The following is a 21,636-nucleotide window of genomic DNA, read 5'->3' on the forward strand; positions in this document are numbered from 1 at the left end:
TTCTTTCTTTCTTTTTTTCTTTCTTTCTTTCTTTCTTTCTTTTTCTTTCTTGCTTTCTTTCTTTCTTTTTTTTTTTTTTTTCTTGTCTTATGCGTTGATTGATAGTGTGTTGATGGAAATTGTATTTCTTCAAAGTGACAAAACTGTCGATGAAATGAGGGTTGTAGTTACAAATCCTTCTCATAGTCTGTAAATTTATCTTGCTGTCCTTTATAACTGATAGGAGTACTGGCATTGAACGAGCTCGAATAGGAGGCAGAGCACATGGTTGGTTTGGAGTACAGCCATGTCCCCCATTTCTTGGAACACTGAGCTTAATTTGCTAGGCATAAGAGTGTAGGGTGAACGACGGGGTGCTATTGTTCCTTTGGACTTCGTTACTTTTTTATAATTCTTTGAGGTTTTAAGGAAGTGCTGCCACTGTTTAGTTATAATACGAAACTGACTGAATTTTAGTTTTTATGGTACTTTGTAATATGCTGTATTATTAAATTAAAAATATTTTATTTTGACATAATTCTATACCTAAGAAAAGTTGCAAAAGTAGTACAGAGTGTTTCTATATGTCCTTCACGTAAGCCTTCCTACTGCAGAACCACACGACAGTTCAGTTATCAAAGGTAAGACTAATCCATAGCCTTCATTTGAACTTGGCCTCATTTTCACTAATGTCCCTTTTTTGATTGTTTGTTTTAGTCCAGCATCCAGCCAGGGACCTGGCATTGGATGTAAGCTCTTATTTCTCCTCTGTCTCCTTCAGCTTCCATAATCTCATGAGTTCTGTCCGTCACTATTCATGTCTGCAGAGAGCCACTGCACCTGAATGCGTCCGGCCCACGTGCAGCTGAGCGCAGAGGAAGGGCCCTGCTCGGCCTTGAGGGACCTGACAGAAGCAGGGCCAGCGGTGACAAAATGGATAGAGTATCGGACTGGGATGACAAAGGACCCAGGTTCGAAGCCCCAGGAGATGGCCAGCCTGAAACCGGCGTGGAGGCAGTGTGTCTCCGTCAGAGCCGCTGTCCCACCTGGCCCAAACTTGATTTTCGTCTCTGTGTTTTCCTTCATCCTCTGTTATCCCTACTCAGGTCTTCACTTCCCCGCGCTGGTCGCGGCACGTGTCTTTGATAGTTTTAAAGAATATGAGTCACTTTATAGAAGGTCTTTCAATTTGGATTTGTCCGATGCTTCCTCATAATTACATAGATACAGTGCACTCATTTTTGGCAGGAATACCACTGACGTAAGGTTATACTTCTCAGTGCATTTTATCACAGGGCGTGTGATGCTAATGTTTTATTACTGATGCTATTAACCTTGGTAAAGTGGTCATATTTCTCCATGGCAAAGGTACTGTTTTTTCTTTTTAATTAAAACTATCTTATGGGTAGATACTTTGAGATAGGCGAATATCCTGTTTCTCATTATGTTCTCACCCATTAATTTTGGCATCCATTGGTAGATTTACCTGCAATAGATATTACCATGGAGGTGTTTGATGCTGATTCCTATTTTCATCATTCCTTCTGCATGTATTAATTGGAATGCTACAAGGAAAAGGAGCTGTCCATTCGCCACCATTTATTTATTTCTGCAGTTATTTATTTACGTCATTATGGAATCCCAGATATTTAGTTTATTTCTGAGTTATAAGCGGTTTACTTGTTTGGCCATGGGGAGCTTTGTCAAGTCGCACTCCTTTCCCATTGGTGTGCCCCCAACATCTGTGATGCATCATACGATGTTCCAGGCTCATCATGTGTCCTGTCTTCCCCCAGCTGTGGAATTGTGTCTTTAAGGAGCCTTGGGTCATTTATTGGAGAAGGGCATTGGAAACCAAGATTTGAGTGCTTTTGTGCATTGGTACTGGGCAGGTGTCATTGCTTCTGGGACTTCTCAGTGAGTAGAACTGAGAAATGTATGTTTGCATACCACAAATGTGTTAACATCCTTTCATACCCATCTCTCTCTGTCCTTCTACCTACTTACCATACCTACCTATAAAAACCACGAGTTCATATTGATGCCTCCAATTTAAATCTAATACCAATGAGTTTATTTTATTTGTATCTTCTGTTTATGATAGTAAGAATTTTGGCCTTTATTGTCCCAACTATTTTTTCTTCTCATTTATTCCTGGTGTGTGTGTTTTGTAGGAGGAGGTGGAGGAGTAGTAATAGTAATAGAAATAGCAGTGTCAGAATTTGCCAACTATGTGCTGTGAGGAACACATTTATTAACTAGAACACAGTGTTTCTGCAACAGTTCTTGTGTTTAGCCTTCGATAAACAGTGGAAAACCTTTCCCTTCCCCTTCAGTGGGTTGGGTTTTTCATTTGTAACATTAGGTTTGTTTGTGTTCCATTTTGGATTCTCCTGCTCCCTGACTGATTTCTACTATTTATTTCTGTTTTAGGTATTTGGGTTATTATTTTATTATGGTTCTAAGAGTCAGTTACAAAAAAAATATTCAGGACAGTGTCACTGTACCAGTATCTCCATCATCCATTCCCATTCTCTATCTCATTCAACCCTGTTAACTCCCTGCAGGCAGCCGGTGTCATTAGTTTGTTCTTTCCTCTATTTCTTTTGCACCAATGAGCAGATCCATGTGTCAATTTTAATATCCTCTTCTTTTTATATAGAGGATATCTTATACCTTTTGATTTGTATACTATACAGCATATATAGATATGCATTATATATACACATACATTTTTATTTTTTCACTTAATATATCATTTACAAAAAGATGGAAATCAACCCCATCTCCCTTAGCATTCTGTGATATAAAACCGTCTTACTATTTTTCACCCGTGGCATTTTGGGTAGGAAACATACAACTTTGAAATGAAAAAAGTAAAGCATTACAATTTAGGGAAAGATTGTTTCTTGAAGCTCTGCTTTAATTTGAAGCATCCCATTCCCAGGTACCCAGGTATGGATTCTGCTTCTGTAGATGTGAGTCTGATGTAGTGTGGGTTGGCTGCTGTCATTTTAAATGCCTGTCTTTGTAAACACAGACCTCCCTGTTGTTTCCAGCTGGTAGCGGTGTTTGATGAGCAGGAGCCACACCACGGAGGGGACGGCACCAGTGCCAGCTCCACGGGCACCCAGAGTCCAGAGATATTTGGCAGCGAGCTTGGCACCAACAATGTTTCCGCCTTTCAGCCTTATCAAGCAACAAGTGAAATTGAGGTCACACCATCGGTGCTTCGTGCAAGTATGTGAATTTTTTTTTACACTTCAGTGCACATCTCATCTTGCTTTATAAGGGTGCCAACTTGTATTATCCAGCTGTGCCCCTGAGAATGGAATTCATTATCTGTATTTATCAAAAATTGATTAAGTTTAAAACTTGGGCAAATGTCTTTCACAAAAGAGATGAGAGATTCTTTACACTTGAATAGACTGGGCTTATTTTACTTTAGGGTGGTAGGCTTTTAATTGTTCACTAAAGGTAAATAAGGATAAGACTTTTTTCTTCCATATATTTCTTCTGAATGCTAGAATAGAAATAATCAAAGAGCTTTACCTTGAAATAAAACATGGCCTCTTTGATTGACAGCCAAGCTGGTTGTAGTCATTACTTGAATTTTACCGGAAGAGCAGGAGGAGAGACTGCAGGGATCTGGAAGAGATGCTATCAGAATGCCACCTCAAGGCCAGAACATCTAGGGCATAGAGAGTTTCTGTGAGGAATCCGGGACCCCGAGGACTCAGGCTCTGGTGCACTTGCTTGAGGCATTCTGTCAGCCATTCCCAGAGGGTTTTACTCAGAAATCAGGCACTTCTCTGGAAATCACATTTTGTTTTGTAAATGTATGCTCTATGACTGAGTAGCTGTTAACTATAAGAAATTTTTAAATAAGAGATCATTTTTTATGCACATCTGTTGAGAAACAAATTTTTGAAGTATAAAATTTAGCCTTGTGCTGTTTTACTGATGGTCGTAAGTAGACCTTCACATCTAGATAATTAATAATATAATAATAGATCGATAATATATAGAAATAATATGTAGACTATAGGTGGGTAATAATTAGAATATATAGTATCTTTTTCTAAAATGCATCCCTCTTTCTCCTTTTTTACATTTGGTAGCAACCTATTGCATTTGTTGCCCATTTACTTCTAGATGTTCCATTGTTTCTTGTAGGTATATATGAGGAGAACAGAGAAGCATGTCAGTTTAATAGTTAACAGTTCTGATGGGACATCAGAAACCACAGGGAAGTGTGCCACGGAGAGAGTAGAGAATTGAGGAGGTACACTGGTATGGTGGGGTATTCACTGATGCCCAAGAGGGTTGTATGTGGGTACAGGCCAGCGTTCACCACTTCCTGTATTGCGTTCTCTCATAAGGACAAGAAACAGGTCCACATGAGAGCGGGTTCAGTGAGAAATGTTTCCAAGGAGGCTCAGAGTGGGAAGACGCTGGAGGTGTCTTAGTCGAACATTTCCTCATCCCCAGGAGATTTATGTGTTTCTGCACATGTTTGGGGTAGACAGTTCAAGTACAGAGTAGGACAAAAGCAGGGGTACAGTTGCACTGACATAAAACACAGTTTATTTTTTTTATTATTGATTTTGTGTTATTTTCCTTACGGAAAATGGTGAACCTACTTTGGCCCCACCTTGTATGTTTTAAAGTAACTGTGTAAATAACATTTGATTACATGCATGGATATGCTATTTAAAAATCTTAGGTTGGATTTATTTCAGGCAAAGTTTTGAAAAGGCAAGGCATGTCCTATGTGTGATGTACATGATAATATATAAGTGGACAGGTTACTTTACTCTGTTTTTATAGACTAGCTCATGGAGTCTATGCTTTATTGATTATTTGCTTGGAATAAGCATGTGTATAGAAAGTGGATTACGTTTGAGTAAAACAAAAATTTGATTACAGATATTCAGGTGTAAGTATGTTTGGAATATAGTTTCTTTATGTGAGTAATTACACCCTAATGTATATAAATACAGAAAATTTTGTTACTGTTGTAGTTTATTTATATATTTTATAAAGCAAGATGAACCTTTCAATGGGCTGTACCTTAATGTGTTGGAGAAAAGGGAAACTCTGCCTTTATGTTAAGAAGAATTTGGATGGCATGCTTCCCATCAACTTTCATCTTTTAATTTCTCTGGACTCAAAAAAATAATTCTAAAACCATTCCAACCCACATTTGGTTGGCCTGATGGGTTAAAGTTTAAATGCTGTTTTCAACCCAAAATATTTCTTTTGCTTTATTTTTATTGAGGAAAGGGTGCATGTGTTGTTTCACAGCTACCAGTGGGGACGTACACAAGTCTCACTTACTCTGATTTTTATGTACTAAAGTTGTTCAGATTTTGTGGCCTTGGCAGGCTTTAGGTAAGCATTTTCTAAACACAAAGTTTGTTGACTATGTAAAAGTTACTCATTGCATTGCAGTCATCAGTTTAGCAAGATGACTTTTATTTTTAACTTTTATATGTTGATTTTTAGAGAGAGAGAAGGGAGTGAGAGAGAGAGAGAGAGATCAATTGATTTGTTGTTCTACCTATTTATGCATTCATTGATTGATTTTTGGATGTACCTTGAGCTGGGATCGAACCCACATCCTTGGCATATTGAGATGATCCTTTAACCAACTGAGCTACCCGGCCAGGGCTAAGATGATTTTTTATACTGTATTAATATCACTAATTTTACAATAAAACTAACATTGATCTATGCTGGCCAAGTGTTGTGCTAGGTGATAAGAGGCCAGAGTTGCATTAAAATAAGTCATTAACTTTGTCATTTAGGAGTTTATGTTTAGCAGTCTTCCTCATTCACAAATGTGAAATTAAGGAAGCTCTACATGAGAGCTTTGCTCAGTTGAGGAACAATGACCTCCAGTTAGGGACATGGTTAATAAAGGATCTTAAATATAATAAATAAACTCCTAATTTTTGTCTTAAAGAAAGTAATGACTTCCCCATGTTTTCTATGAATGAATTCCCTTTGTTCCATAAAGAATAGATGGAAACTGAGAAAAGTATACATTATTTTTTTTCTCAGTCAAGAGTTGATATTAAGTTTTGTTTGGTATTAAGGTAAAGTCTAGTATCTTCACTAACAGTCCCTTCAGCTTTCTTGTAATAGATACAGAGTTAGTTACATCAGTAGCTTTCAACTAGGTGTGATTTCCCTCGAGTGATATTTGACAATGCCTGGAAGTATGTTTGGTCGGCCCCACTGGTGAAGGTGGGGATGCTGTCATCAGCTGATGGAGGCCAAGGATGCAGCTAAACACCCTGCAAGGTGCAGGACAGTCCCCCAGATCAAAGATTTCTCAAGTTTAACATGTCAGGAGTGCTGGGGTGAAAATACTGATTCAAGAGTCATTGTCATTAAGGTTAAAATAGCTTTGACCTAAGAGAAACAAAAACAGTAGGTGGCCAGTAGACCATATGAACAAAAAGAGGGGATTATGGGCAGTATCACACGAAAGTAGTAGTGTAAGTATAATTAACAGAATAAAAATAAATTTTCCTAAACATAAAAAAAGAGCTTTAAAAATTGAAAAGTAAATAAAATAGACCACATAATGAAAGACTACTTATATAAAAGCTTCTCATTTTGAAGAAAAATACAATAGGGTATCTATTTTAACAAAAAATATAGGTACTTATGATGAAGGAAAAGAGTAGGATGGAGGAAATGGGGTAGAAGCTAGACTTCTAATTTCTTCTTTTGTATATTTGGTATTTGAATCATATCTTATTTTTTATAATTATAAAATCATCACTTTAAATTTTTTTAATTTAGAAATTAAATTAAATAGGGGTGACATTGGTCAATTAGAATACATAGGTTTCAGGTAAACATTTAATTTTTAAAATAAAATTCTTTTTTAAAATTTTAATTAGAAAATTAAATTTAGTGAGATGATACTGATCAATAAGAATACATAGGCTCTAGGAAAACATTTCTACAGCATTTGAACTATTGATTATGTTGTGTGCCCACAGTCAGATGATATTCTATCACTATATATTTGTCCCTCTTTACTCCCCTCCCTCCCCTTTCCCCTACAACCTCCTCTCCCTGTTAACTACCTCATTTTTACATTAATAACAATACTTAATAAATAAAGAGCTCTTCATTATTAAAATAAAAAATGATATGACACAACTGACATCAGTTGATAGCTCAATTCAGTTGATGGTTCAGTCATTCAAGAGTATATATTTCAAGTAAACGTAAAACAGAATAATTCGTACAACCAAGGGGAGATGGGAAAAAAGAACTGCCGATCAGCCTGACCAGGCGGTGGTGCAGTGGATAGAGCGTCGAACTGGGACACAGTGGTTGGAGACCCCGAGGTTGCAGGCTTGAGCATGGGCTTATCTGGCTCACCAGCTTGAGCCCAGAGTCTCTGGCTTGATTGTGGGATCATGGATATGACCCCATGGTCACTGGCTTGAAGCCCAAGGTTACTGGCTTGAGCAAGGGGTTACTCAGTCTGCTGTAGCCCCTCAGTCAAGGCACATGTGAGAAAGCAATTAATGAATAACTAATGAGACTAAGGAGCTGCAATTAGGAATTCATGCTTCTCATCTCTCTCTCTCTTCCTGTCTGTTTGTCCCTATCTGTCCTTCTTTCTGACACACACACACACACACACACACACACACACACACACACACACACACTTAAAAAAAAAGAACTGCCAATCAGACAAAACGCCTAAAACTGGTTGTTGTTGGTAATGTTGATACTGTTAATCTTCGATTGTCAGATGGATTTTATGAGATGAGGCCATTGAGGAATGACACTATTCTAATTCTGTTATCCCTGTTGCCATTGAGGACCCAGGATTCTTAATACAGAAGAAAAGGGATACAGATATCAGTTAGAGGAAAATAAATAAAAGTCCTATAAGCCTCAATTTGAATAGGACATATGATGACACATAGTATATTTTATTACATACACATACACACACACACACACACACACACACACACACACACAAAAGCACGCGCACGCACACACATACACACACAAGGCAAGGAAAGGAGAAGGAAGGGAAAATCCTTTGTTTTCATTGAAAAGATCTAAAACAAATGACCAACCCAGTAACTGAGTCTTTCTGATCTCCAGGCTGAGCTCTGGAAATAGCATTTCCCAGGAAAAGGGATCAGAGCTTCTTGGAGAAATGGTTGAATTCTGATCTGGGCAGAAAATGTAAGAGAGAATTTTGGGTTATTCTGTCATATTAGAAAATAAGGAAGCTAGGAGAGGTTCCTAGAGTTACCTACAGGGCCCTGTTGTCAACCTGAGGTTCCCACTGGCCAGAGGAGGACAATAGGAACATCAAGAAAGATAGTAACAGCAGTAAGTTTACATCATTATTTTGCAACTCATGTTGATATAATGGACCTAGGCATTGATCATCAATTGCTGCTAATGTAAAAACGTAATACTAAATTAATATGAGTCCACCAAGCGTGGTGTGACTCCTGATGGAGGAATATAATACTTCTTAAGCAGTGGTCTTGATGAAACAAATAGAAGTCTGACCAGACATCTAGACCCAACAGCCCATTTATAGGAAATACAGATAGCCCTGGGAAGCATGTGAACACTATGAGGCTGTCAGTCAGGTCGAGACTGTGGAAACTGAGTAAGACAGATGACTGCAGTTCTTAAATAGATCAGTTGCAAGGAGTGTGTGTGGGAAATAGCGAGGGAACTTACAGATTCATAGGTACTTAGGAGACAGAGTATCTAATCATGGGTAGGTCTTGCTTAAATCCCTATTTAAAACAAAAAAAAATAACATTTCTATGCTGATTGGTGAGTTGTATGCCGATTGAGTATTTGCTATTAAGGAATTACTTCTTTAGTTGTGATCATATTGTTGAAATTATTTTCTAAAGAGTTTTTTATATTTTATAACACTTAATAAGATATATATTGGTAGAAATGATATATTTGTAATTTGATGCAAAATAATACAGGTTGGGGAGGTGGGGTGTGGATAGTTGTGGTTACAGAGGTAGTTAGTACATTCTTTCGACTTTTGTGTGCCCTATTCTTAATAAAGGTGGTTTTTGTGTGTCGATTTTTTTGGGGGTGGGGGAACACTTGCATAAAAACATTTCTTTAAAACTTTGAAGGTTTACTTAATTCCTTTTTATCGTTGACTTTTTTCCCCCATTTTGTGTAACTCAGAATTTTAACCTAGTATATTTTTAGGCTTGAATATCTTTCATTGGCCATCTTTTTGTATGCATGAAACTAAGAAAACACAGTAAAAGTTTTAACTCTTAACGTTTCTGTAAAGTGTAAGTGTACTGTATAATCATTGTTAGTACATAAATGATCAAAATAGCGTAAGTATATAATATAAAAGTTTTTGCTTATTAATGTGGAAATCAATGAGCCTTCAGATGAGAACAAGCTATTTATTCGGAGGTTTTCATAGCAACTATCACTTGCATTTGTCAGAGAGGTGGGAAAGATTTTTAGTTAGAATAAAGGTGTGGGGGAGGCTTCAGGTGTGCCCTGATTGGAAGCTGTTGGCATGGAGCAGTTGTAAGTGGGCTGCCTATAAGTGGGTTATCCTTTGTGATTGGTTAAGGGTGCAATTTGGCTTTTTCTGGTTGTTACTAATTTAGCAGAAGGGTAAAAAATGAGGGAAGCTGTCAGTTATAAATTAGGACCTGGCTGTTTTCAGCAGATTGTTACAGGGTTATTGTTTGGTTTTCTGAACTGGCTGCTACAAGTAATTGTCTAATGTCCTGAACTGGGAACTGTAGGTAGCAGCAGGCTGGCTTCCTGGGCTGGTTTCTCCAGATTATGGGTCAGATTTCTTTCTTTTTTTTTCATTGGAGGTCATTGCCCATTTGTAATATTCAGTCTTATAAATTCTAAAAACTATTTTTATTATACATGTTCCTCTTTAAGATGATCTTTTCTTCTATTGGTACCTTCATCCAGTAAAAAATATTAGTTATTTCTAGGGTAAGAAATTATTATCAGAGAAATGTTGTTTGTAGACAAGAGTAGAAGAAGCAGATGGGTTTTGTTGTAGCAGTATTGCTCATTCTTCTCACTCCCTGCCAGAGGGATTGGCAAGCATCAATTAGTGGTCCTTCATCAAAAGTTATTTCTTTATTGATATATCATCAGGCTAACAACTATCTGGCTTATGGTTTTTTTCCGTGTGTCAAAATGAGTGAACTAGAAACTGTGTGGCAAAAAGGATTTGTTATTTTGAGTCATTTATTTTTTCAACATCAAGGTCATTGTATCAACATGTCCCTTCCTTTGGCATCCTGGAAGTTTTTGTTGTGTGTATTTGTATCAGTTGTAAGATGCAGGTTAGGTGATGCTTTTTTTTCCCTCCCTAATCTTGTAATTTAGTTTTCTTTTAATTTTGTGAAGCAGAAGAGGGAGCTAAATTCAGGGCATCATGACAATCTTCCTAGATGTTCATGGGCCCTGCCCCTCCTCCCTTAACACCACTGTCAATCATAAAAAGTATATTTCATATAACTTTAAATATTTCAATATATTACTTCTTCTGGTCCTATGCAATGGTCCCTATATGTATTATATTTGTATGGTGTGAGAAAAAAATTAAACAATTTTTTTTTTAACTCTCAAAGTTTACATTTATCCTTCTGATATTAAAAGTACCGTGGGCCCCAGGGCTGGGCCTCCTCTGCCTCGGGGTGTGTCAGCTAGGGCTGGTGACCTTGGAGACGTGGGTGGGGAGTGCCTGCATTTTACCTGACCCTTTGTTCAGGCCAGTCCAGCCATGTTAGGGAATGTTGCATATGAAGCTATTACCATTAAATCCTGAGACTTCAATGCTCCCACATCTCTTCAAAGGTCCTTGCCTCCTCCCAGGTGTAAGCATATTTCAATTTAAAGATAAATTGATTATCAAATAAACTACATAAATGGTCTTGTTTTTCAACCATATATTTGGTAAGTTTGAGTATATTTGACTTTATGCTTTTTTAAACATGAGTTTACTATGGAGAGCCTCCTTTCTAGGATCACATTAGAGCAGTTTTTCAACTGTTGGCCTGTTGACTGCTGTTGGTCTGCCAGAAATTTTGTGCCGGTTCTTGAAAGAGTAACGACCCTGATGTTGTTAACTGGCTTAGGTGCATGGACTGGTGGTTGAAAAACATTGGCATAGAGTATTTCTGGTTCAGAAAGAGTACTGTCGATATCGCATCAGTCTGAACACTGGGGCAGGATGAGTCATCTTTCTCTGCCTCAGTTCTTTAATTTCTAGGTACCTACCTTATCACTGTTGTGAACAGTAAATGAGATTTTTTCGGACCTTGAGACATTGCTTGACACATAATAAGCACGAGGTTAACAGAAGGCTGTAGAATGGTGAGGATGATGGTGATGCTTGAGTGTAGACCCACTTCTTACTGATGTTTGGAAGGGTTGAGAAGTTATAGAACCCAAATAACTAGGACATGTGGTTTTTTTTGTTGTTGTTGTTATTTGTTTGTTTTCTGAAGTGAGAAACAGCTGGGAGGCAGACAGACAGACTCCCGCATGCGCCCCACAGGGATCCACCCTGCTGCCCACCAGGGGGTGATGCTCTACGCATCTGGGGCGTTGCTCTGCTGCAATCGGAACCATTCTAGCACCAGAGGTGGAGGCCATGGAGCCATCCTCAGTGCCTGGGCCAACTTTGCTCCAGTGGAGCCTTGGCTGCAAGAGGGGAAGAGAGAGAGAAAAGAGAGGGGGAAAGGTGGAGAAGCAGATGGGCGCTTCTCCTGTGTGCCCTGGCCGGGAATCAAACCTGGGACTTCTACACGCCAGGCCACTGCTGAGCCAGCCAGCCAGGGCCAGGACATGTAGTTTTGGTTAGGACCTACTGTCTATCGTAGGTAGGTGAAAGTGCTACATTTTCAGACAGAGTCACCTGGAGACTTTTTTCTCTTAACCTCACAATTCTGTGATATATAGTGGAACTGTCTTCATTTTCAATGTTCACACATTCAGACTCAGAAAATTAATATACACAGGGCACACTTTTCCTATGTAAATCATTTGAGTCCACGTCTAGTGATTTTTTTTTTTTACCTCTTGATTTTTCTCTCCCTCTCTCTTTTTTAAATTCTTAAAGTCTTTTTATAGAGGTCAGACATTTTAGAGTAAACTTGCCTTAGCATGGTGGCTAGATTCCTTGAACCCCAGAATTCTAATTTTTTAATCTATTTTCTGGAAGACCCGGACTGCAGACTCCTTTGCAAGTGGCCTATGCCCTTAGAGATGATAAAATTTCTGAAAATAGTATTGCTATAAAATTTTTAGGAGCCTGACCAGGCAGTGGTTCAGTGGATAGAGTGTCAGACTGGGATGCGGAGGACCCAGGTTCGAGACCCCAAGGTTGCCAGCTTGAGCGCGGGCTCATCTGGTTTTAGCAAAGCTCACCAACTTGGACTCGAGGTCTCTGGCTCGAGCAAGGGGTTCCTCAGTCTGCTGAAGGTTCACGGTCAGGCACATATGAGAAAACAATCAATGAGCAACTAAGGTGTCGCAACGAAAAACTGATGATTGATGCTTCTCATCTCTCTCCGTTCCTGTCTGTCTGTCCCAATCTATCCCTCTCTCTGACTCTCTCTCTGTCTCTGTAAAAAAATTAAAAAAAAAATTAAAAAAAAATTTTTTTGAGGAGTGAACTATTTGATATTTTATTTTTTAATTATCTTTTAAGTCTTTTAACATTTTATTTAGGTATTTTTTTTCTTTTAACATTTTTTTATTAATTTATATGTATTTATTTTATTTATTTATTTTTGGTATTTTTTTGAAGTTGGAAACGGGGAGGCAGTCAGACAGACTCCCGCATGCGCCCGACCGGGATCCACCCGGCACGCCCACCAGGGGGTGATGCTCTGCCCATCTGGGGCGTCACTTTGTTGCAACCTGAGCCATTCTAGCGCCTGAAGCAGAGGCCACAGAGCCATCCTTAGTGCCCGGGCCAACTTTGCTCCAATGGAGCCTTGGCTGCAGGAGAGTAAGGAGAGGGGGAGGGGTGGAGAAGCAGAGGGCGCTTCTCCTGTGTACCCTGGCCGGGAATCGAACCTGGGATTCCTGCACACCAGGCCGACGCTCTACCACTGAGCCAACTGGCCAAGGGCCTCTTTTAACATTTTAAAACTTTTGTAAGGTATGTTAATGTTCCAGTTCATTTATATCCATTATGGGCCCAATTTTTATCTGAAATGGTGCTATTAAGCTAATTAGTAAGAGTAACTAGCTTTCTACCTTTCAGAACTTAAAAAAGATATCAATAATTGCTATAGAGCCTAACAAGGCGGTGGCGCAGTGGATAGAGCATCGGACTGGGATGCAGAGGACCCAGGTTCGAGACCCTGAGGTCGCCAGCTTGAGCGTGGGCTCATCTGGTTTGAGCAAAGCTCACCAGCTTGGACTCAAAGTCGCTGGCTCCAGCAAGGGGTCCCTCTGTCTGCTGAAGGCCCACGGTCAAGGCACATATGAGAAAGCAATCAATGAACAACTAATGTGTCGCAGCGAAAAACTGATGATTGATGCTTCTCATCTTTCTCTGTTCCTATCTGTCTGTCCCTATCTATCCCTCTCTCTGACTCTCTCTGTCTCTGTTAAAAAAAAAAAAATTGCCATAGAAGGATTGTGTTACAGTGAGCATCCTTTCCCTTTCCTTGTCTCTTCGTTGTTTTCTTAGCTAAGTAAGTGCAGAGTGATTTTGTCTTGCTAGGATATTTAAGATCTTTGGTTTAGAGATCTATCCTATTAACTGGTATTAGAATAAAATTTTTGGATTTGATTTAAATATATATTGAAAATAGAAATAATAATCCTATTGTATTGCATTTTATCTTGTGAAGTGGAGCATAGCATACAAATGGTATTTTCAGTATTTCAAATAATTACCTCCTTACTGTGCAAGTTCTTTTTAGCATGTAAAACTCACCCAGTTTTGTTGTAGATGCAATCTGATTATTACATGTTGACAAGGTCATCTATCTATTAATTGGATTGGAGATGGGATTCAAAATTGCTGTAATTATTGTAATTTTCTAGCTAATTGCAGGGTGGGTGGTGAATATTTTACTTCTGCAAAATGAAAAACAGTATTTCATCAGAAATTGTTTTATGGGGGTTCAGACATTTTGTTGTATATCTTTGACGCTTTTTGCTCACAAAGTCTCTCTCTGTCTCTCTTTTTGTGAGAGTGTGTATATCAGTCTGCCTTTGAATGTCAGTGTGTTCATTGTCAGGGACACTAGAAGCAGGCAGAGGCAGAGAGTGGAGTACCACTCTCAGCTTCTCTTTGTTCTCGTTTCCACGCCATCCCATTGTTTATTTATGCATTGGAGTACTCTCCATTCGGACCTGTAATAAAGGTGGGGGGAGTCACATCCAGTTGGCAGAGTAATCCTCTTTCTTTTCACCTGTGCCCTACTTAGAAATACTCCATGAAATGAACATTTAAAAATTATATTCAGATTGTCTTTCCTCCCTCCCTTCCTTCCTCCCTCCCTCCCTTCCTCCCTTCCTCCCTCCCTTCCTTCCTTCCATTCCCCTTCTTCCCTCCCTCCCTCCCTCCCTCCCTCCCTCCCTCCCTCCCTACCTCCTTTGTTCCCTCCCTCCATCCCTCCATCCATCCATTAAAAATTTAGTGAATTGTTGCTCAGCTCACTTAGTATTGTAATATGGGGTTTATTTTGTATAGTCTCCCCCCCCCCCTGTCTCTCTCTCTCTGTGTGTGTGTTTATTTAAGCTAAGCTAGCTTCCAAAGCTGCAAGCCGAACTGACATTTTAAAAATAATGGTATGTATACAGGTGAGTGTGTTTGGAGGACTGCAGATGGGTGGGGACAGTGCCTCTGAGGGAGCGTTTCAAGCTCGCAGATGGTGGTAAAGCAGACTGATGTTGATTCCCCGCTGAAATAGAAGCTGCAGGCACAGGTGGAACCTGCCCAGCCTAACGAGCAGTTTGGCTAAGAAGACGGGCTGCTGGGGATGCCGTGGGGCAGCAGGCACACAGTCTCCGGATAGAGTGGTTTGTTCCGAAGGACCACATTTAAATAGTGCAATAAAATTTCTGTTTTCATTGATATTTGGTATCATGAGGAAGTGTATTTTATCCATCATTTTCTTTTTATTTCAATTAAATAACCAGCCATCAACATATGGTGACTTCGATCGTAAAATTATCATTAAACATGCCTTCTCACATGTTCCATTCATAAAAGGTTGACAAAATATATTTTCCCTGTATTAGAATACAAGTATTATTAGGTTTACAAACACCTTCTGTGGCTCACCAGCTTGAACGCGGGATCACTGGCTTGAGCGTGGGATAATAGACATGACCCTATGGTCGCTGGCTTGAGCCCAAAGGTTGCTAGTTTGAGCAACGGGTCACTGGCTGGACTGGAGTCCCCTGGTCAATACACGTATGAGAAGCAATTAATGAACAACTAAGATGCTGCATCTAAGAGCTGATGCTTCTCATTCATCTCTTTCCCTTCCTGTCTGTCCCTATTTATCTTGCTCTCTCTCAGTTAAAAAACAAAACAAACAAACAAAAAACCCATCTTCTTTATTGGTCTGAAACATTCATCTGTAGTCTTGAGGTTGGAACACACTGAAGTAATAATACAGTCGTCCCTCGCTATAGCGCAGTTCACTTTTCATGATTTCACCGTATTGCAATTTTTAAATTGTATATATCTAATTTTGTATCGCCAATTTTTTGCTCTATCGCAAGATTTTGCTGTATATGTGTATTTTTATATATTTACTATTTTAATTATTTTTTGTGGTAAAATAAGCGTTTTCTAGCCTAAAAAATTGAAAACAATATAAAAAAATATAAAGTCTTAAAATATATATAAATAATAAAATAAATATAAGGTCACTACGTGGATTTTCGCCTATTGCGGGGTTGGGGGGGTTCTGAAATCTAATCCCTGCGATAGACGAGGGACCCCTGTATAGTCTTTTTAACACACTATGCCACTTATAGCTGCTTTACTTTACCCAAGCGTCCTTTCTTCCTTCCCTGGAGCACAGGACAATTTAGACATGTGCCTGGCTTCGCCCCACTGATGCTTCTAGTCTTTTGTATTGCGTATGGGAATTTTGGGTAAGCTTTCCATATCTTTGTCGCGGTCCCTTGGAATGCTCTGAGGTCCCCTCCTTTATTTTCACCATTGGGAACCCCAGGCTGAATGCAGTCAACTAACATAGTCTGTGTATCAGGCATAACTGCAGTTTATGCCTTCGTATTCAAGACAAGGAGAGTTGACTGCCTAAAACCTGAATGCGTAGTGAACATCAAGGCTCCCCTTTTTCAGTTTCTCTTTGTGTTTCCAAACACCTGACTTAGGGTCAGAACATCTTTGCCTTCCCTACTTGGCATCAATATTTCTGAGTTAATCCTTCTGTGAAATAAGCATGTGTCCCTTACACCAGTGGTCCCCAACCTTTTTTGGGCCATGGACCGGTTTAATGTCAGAAAATATTTTCACGTACCAACCTTTAGGGTGGGACGGATAAATGTATCACGTGGCCAAGACAAGCATCAAGAATGAGTCTTAGATGGATGTAACAGAGGGAATCTGGTCATTTTTTAAAAATAAAACATCGTTCAGACTTAAATATAAATAAAACGGAAATAATGTCAGTTATTTATTCTTTCTCTGCGGACTGGTACCAAATGGCCCACGGACCGGTACCGGTCCGCAGCCCGGGGTTTGGGGACCACTGCCTTACACGAGCTAATTACACCTGTATGAAGCATTTAATTAAAAATATCTTTGTACATATGTATTTAACATTATACACTTAATAAGGGTGACTAATCAATTCATTGGGTGGAAAAGTATAATATTTATTTTATTTTAATTTTATTTTAGAGTGGCAGGGAGAGAGAGACAGAGAGACGGGAACATTGAGCTGTTCCTCTGTGTGTCCTGACCGGGGATTGGGCGAGCAAAAAAAGTATTTTTTTTTTTTTTTAATTTGCCCCATGAAATCAGAAGGACTTTGGCTTGTAGTTATCAGGTGATTTCTTGGACAGTGTATTCATCTGAAAAGATGCCTGCAGAGTTTACTAGTGTTGCCTCTGCGGAATCTTTCCACCATGGTACTCTAGGGCAGAATGTCTTACAGGCTCCCCTATAAGATGACTTGGAAATTAAACCCAGACCATGTGGAACTGGACACGGTGTGCACAAGTCTTTCTGTGTCAGTCACACTTGCTGAATTCTTGGGAAGAACAGGCTTATAGATTCCACTCCCCTTCAAAGATATCCCTTCTGCCCAATCACTTCTTTTTGTCCTTGGCTAGTACGCTTACTTGACTAGGAGGGTTTTTCCTTGGACTCTTTTGTGTGGGAATATACCTTATTTGCCAAGTTATATTCCCTATTTATCAGGTGGAGGACAGTGCTGACACTTGAACAAATTTAATGGTAAAGTAGCTCTAAATATAATAATGAAGATACAGTGTAAATAAAAACCAGAACGCCCATTTCCAAATTATTACATAGAGAAAACAACTGCATGAAATGTCTTCATAGATGCGATTAGATTATGAACAGATCTCTTTCTCATTTGCACCTCCCATTCTAACCCGACATTTAAGGCCTTTTTTTCTATCAGTGAACATCACAGCAAGACACATGTCATAGACTCGTGATGGCGAACCTTTTTATAAAAACTGCCCACTTTTGCAGTGCTGATCAACCTGGTAAAAAGGTTCGCCATCACGGTCATAGACTATTCCATCAGCACGAAAGCCTGGCAGAGGGGAATCTTCTCTTCCGGTGGCACTTGTTACAGATCTCCTGTTTAATTCTTAAGACCATGTTTGCTCATCTATTTTTTCCCCTGTTGCTTTTATTGTCAGAAATGGCTTTGCATGCCCCATTCTGTTTGCCCCTGTTTGGCTCCAGGACCTGGGTGGAGGGGAGCGTTCTGTCTTAGCATTACTTTTGTCAGTCCCAAATGGGGACAGATCGAGAGGAAGCTTCACCAGGAGCTTGTCAATGCAACTCTGGTATTTTATCTCTTTCTTTTGTATGTATGTATGTATGTATGTATGTATGTATGTATGTATGTATGTACGTATGTATTTTTAAAGTGGGAGGAGGGGAGATAGACAGATTCCGCATTCATTCCTACCAGAATCTACCCGGCAACCCCTATCTGGGGCTGATGCTTGAATCAGCTGAGCTATCGTCAGTGCCTGAGTTTGATGCTTTAACCAATTGAGCCACTGGCTGTGAGAGGGGAAAAGAGAGAGGAGGAGGAGGGAGAGGGAGGTGAAGCAGATGGTCGCTTCTCATATGTGCCCTGACCAGGGATCGAACCTAGGATGTCCATATTCCAGGCTAACACTCTACCCACTGAACCAACCAGCCAGGGTTGGTTACTTACTTTTTCAAAGTCAAGGTGCATCAGAGTAAATTGGCTTCATGCCACAGCTTAACTGACCCAATCATGTTGTTAAATTTCATGTTGCATCTTAAAATTGTTTAATTTGTGAGAAACAGCGTTTTAGGAGACTTGGCTTAGCAAATCTTTTCACTGAAACTGAATTTCTTTTGAGTAAATACTGTATAAAGTCAACCCAGCCTGTACTAAAGAGACTCATTCAACTGTAGCACAGAAAATGTAGACATTGTTATGATGGACATGCAACTTAGGCAGCTTTCCTTTTTGTAAAATTTTATTGAATTCTAATTGTGAAAAAGACTGTTAATATTGTTATTTGCATATTTTTACTTTATACTTGTCTACTTGGCAAGATTGTCATTTATTCAGTTTTTTATTATAGAGAATTTCAAACATATATAAGACTCAAGAGAATAGTATAGTGAAACTCCATACCCTGTCTTAGGTCTAACAGTGATCAGTTGATGGCCAATCTTTCTTCATCTATAGTTTCCAAAAAGGGGTAATATTGAAGTAAATTCCAGACCTCATCATTTTTTTTCCCTGAAAATATTTCAGTGTATTTTTCTAAAAGGTAAATTTTTACATACTCCTACTCTTTCAGAAAAGGCAATACTTTCTAAATTCTATGTCATATTATTATTATTATTATTACTTCAATTTGTAAATGTAATGTTATATTTTGCTGGTTGAAAACAGGATACAAAGAAAATCCATTCATTGCATTTGATACATCTCTTTAATATATAGTATGCATGTCCGTGAGCGCGCGCGCACACACACGCACACATGCTGCACTTTTTTTATTGAAATTGGGTTCTTCCCTGTCTGGATTTAGCTGAATCCATCTCTGTGGCATCTAGTTCTTATGTCCCTTGTGTTTCTTATAAACTTGTGTCCTGTGATGTAGAGTCTGGATTTGATTCTGGTATGGATTTTTGACGACAGTATCTCTAGGTGATATTGTCTGGTCCCAATATAACTTGTTCACAGATTGGGTGTTTTTCACTTTGTGATTTACGGCATTGGGGATTACAGCCTAGTTCTAGTGTTTTTATGTTTGCAACATGTTGATGTTTTGCTTGTATTTATTAGCTAGAATATTTCTGTAAAGAGAATAATTTCCTAGTCAACTACTCTGTTAACCCTGAGGTACTATAACTTTGTGCAAGACAGACAAATCAAATGCTTAACTCTCTTTCTTTACTAGTTTTCAGAATTGGTTTTCTAGGTTAACATTTTTCTTTTTTTACCCATTTCCCTTTCTTTTAAAAAACAGTGTCACTAAGAACTCATAAATGTTAATATAGTTATTATTCTAGTTGATCGCATTATCCTACCTGTTAGCGCCCAAGTTGCTGATATTTGTAGTCCTGGGACCTTTGTAACTTGGCTGTGGAGTGATTTTGTTAGTAGCTTCCTTGCTTTCTGCCATGACAGTGGGTTCCATGCTCAGTGAATGAATTTTCTGCCCCACATCTGGAGTCTGTGTTTCCCTAAGCAGTCCTGTCCCGTTCATGAGAGAGGCCACATTTTGGGTTTGTTGGTTTTATTTCATGAAGCTTAACAGTAAGTTAAAACCAAGAACATTCTTGGCTCTAGTTTCAGTGTTCAAAGTGATATTGGAAAGTGTTGTGAATCTGTTTTTGCTTATTTGAGAGACTAATTGTTCTAAGGATACTGATCAACCCAGTTTTCTGTCATTTGGACTCTGGTGAGGTTTCTTGGGTACTAACAAGACTGATGTTTCTCTGGGCACTGTGACCGCGGATGATGGGGTCTGACACGTGGTAGGTGTCAGAAGCTTTGACGAGCAGTTCTGCCTGGGCTTTAGTGGGTGCCAGACACAGGGCTGTCACAGGGCTGGTGTTTGTAGGGGTCCCTCAGAGGAATCCTGGGCATTTTTATAAGACTAGCAACTGATGTGTTAAGTTGTTTTATTGTTTGGTTTGTTTACTGTTCAAGTACACAGGAGAAATAGCATTTATTTAATGAGCTTAACATTTTATATTTGCCACTAGTGAAATTAAGTGTCCAGATAGTTGTGTCAGGTCACTGTGGTGTTTTTGTAGGCACGGTGTGGGGGCATTTGGTCATTCCCAGCATTTTTGAGGTTTGGAAAGGTTTTTCCTAGTGTGGTGTGTCTTAGCATGAGCTTGCTTGTGCCTAATTGTAGTTTTTTAAAAAATATTTACTTTATTGATTTTAGAAAGAGAGGAAGGGAGGGAGACAGAGACAGGAACATCGATCTGTTCCTATATGGGCCCCACCTGGGGAGCAAACTGGCAACTTTGGTGCCTCAGGATGATGCTCTAACCAACCGAGCTATCCGGCCAGGGCTTGCTCGTCCCTAAGAGTGGTGTCTGGCTGCAGTTCCCACAGTCCTCACCAGGTGCTCTTGACGTTGCATCCTCCATTTTATCTTTCAAGGCCAGCATTGCTGGAGGTCTCTGAGGTGGGATGTTCACACGTGTCAAGAGAATATTAGCACTTTGCATGAATCTTTATTTTATTATCTCATATTTTAAAGTTATACTATTTCCTTTTATGGGTCTGGTAATGTGTATATTGATATAATTGAGCATGTGTTTAACTGATAAATGATAATTATGCTCAAAAAGTTTTTGCAGCCCTGGCCAGTTGGCTCAGTGGTAGAGCATCGGTCTGGCGTGCAGGAGTCCCAGGTTCAATTCCAGGACAGGGCACACAGGAGAAGTGCCCATCTGCTTCTCCACCCTTCTCTCTCTCCTTTCTCTCTCTCTCTCTCTCTCTCTCTCTCTCTTTTCTCCTTCCTCAGCCAAGGGTCCACTGGAGCAAAGTTGGCCCGGGCGCTGAGGATGGCTCCATGGCCTCCGCCTCAGGCACTAGAATGGCTCCGGTTGCATTGGAACAATGCCCCAGATGGGTAGAGCATCGCCCCCTAGTGGGCATGCTGGGTGGAACCTGGTTGAGCACATGCAGGAGTCTGTCTCTCTGCCTCCCCGCTTCTCACTTCAGGGGAGAAAAGAAAAGTTTTTGCTAATAGTGCGATATTACCAGGAAGATGTGGAGCTACTGGACCTGTTGTCTGCTGGCCGCCTCACATCCTCTTTTGGAGAAAACTTGCGGTTTGTTCTGCAGAAGCAAGAATGACTATTGAAAACCCACATGTCTTCTATCTCCAGTGCTT

At 39.6% G+C, this 21,636-nt stretch overlaps 1 protein-coding gene across 9 annotated transcripts in view; it reads left to right on the forward strand.

Annotated features, from left to right (window-relative positions):
- PARD3 (par-3 family cell polarity regulator) overlaps window positions 1-21,636 on the forward strand; it is a 696,077-nt gene that overhangs the window by 258,586 nt on the left and 415,855 nt on the right. For all 9 annotated transcript variants that reach the window (XM_066386075.1, XM_066386074.1, XM_066386078.1 and 6 more), the window contains exon 3: window positions 3,039-3,219. In XM_066386075.1, the coding sequence (XP_066242172.1) occupies window positions 3,039-3,219 (181 nt within the window). The remainder of the gene's footprint in view (window positions 1-3,038; window positions 3,220-21,636) is intronic.

The sequence above is a fragment of the Saccopteryx leptura genome, chromosome 5 (genome assembly GCF_036850995.1).
Source record: "Saccopteryx leptura isolate mSacLep1 chromosome 5, mSacLep1_pri_phased_curated, whole genome shotgun sequence".
Classification (NCBI taxonomy): Eukaryota; Metazoa; Chordata; class Mammalia; order Chiroptera; family Emballonuridae; genus Saccopteryx; species Saccopteryx leptura.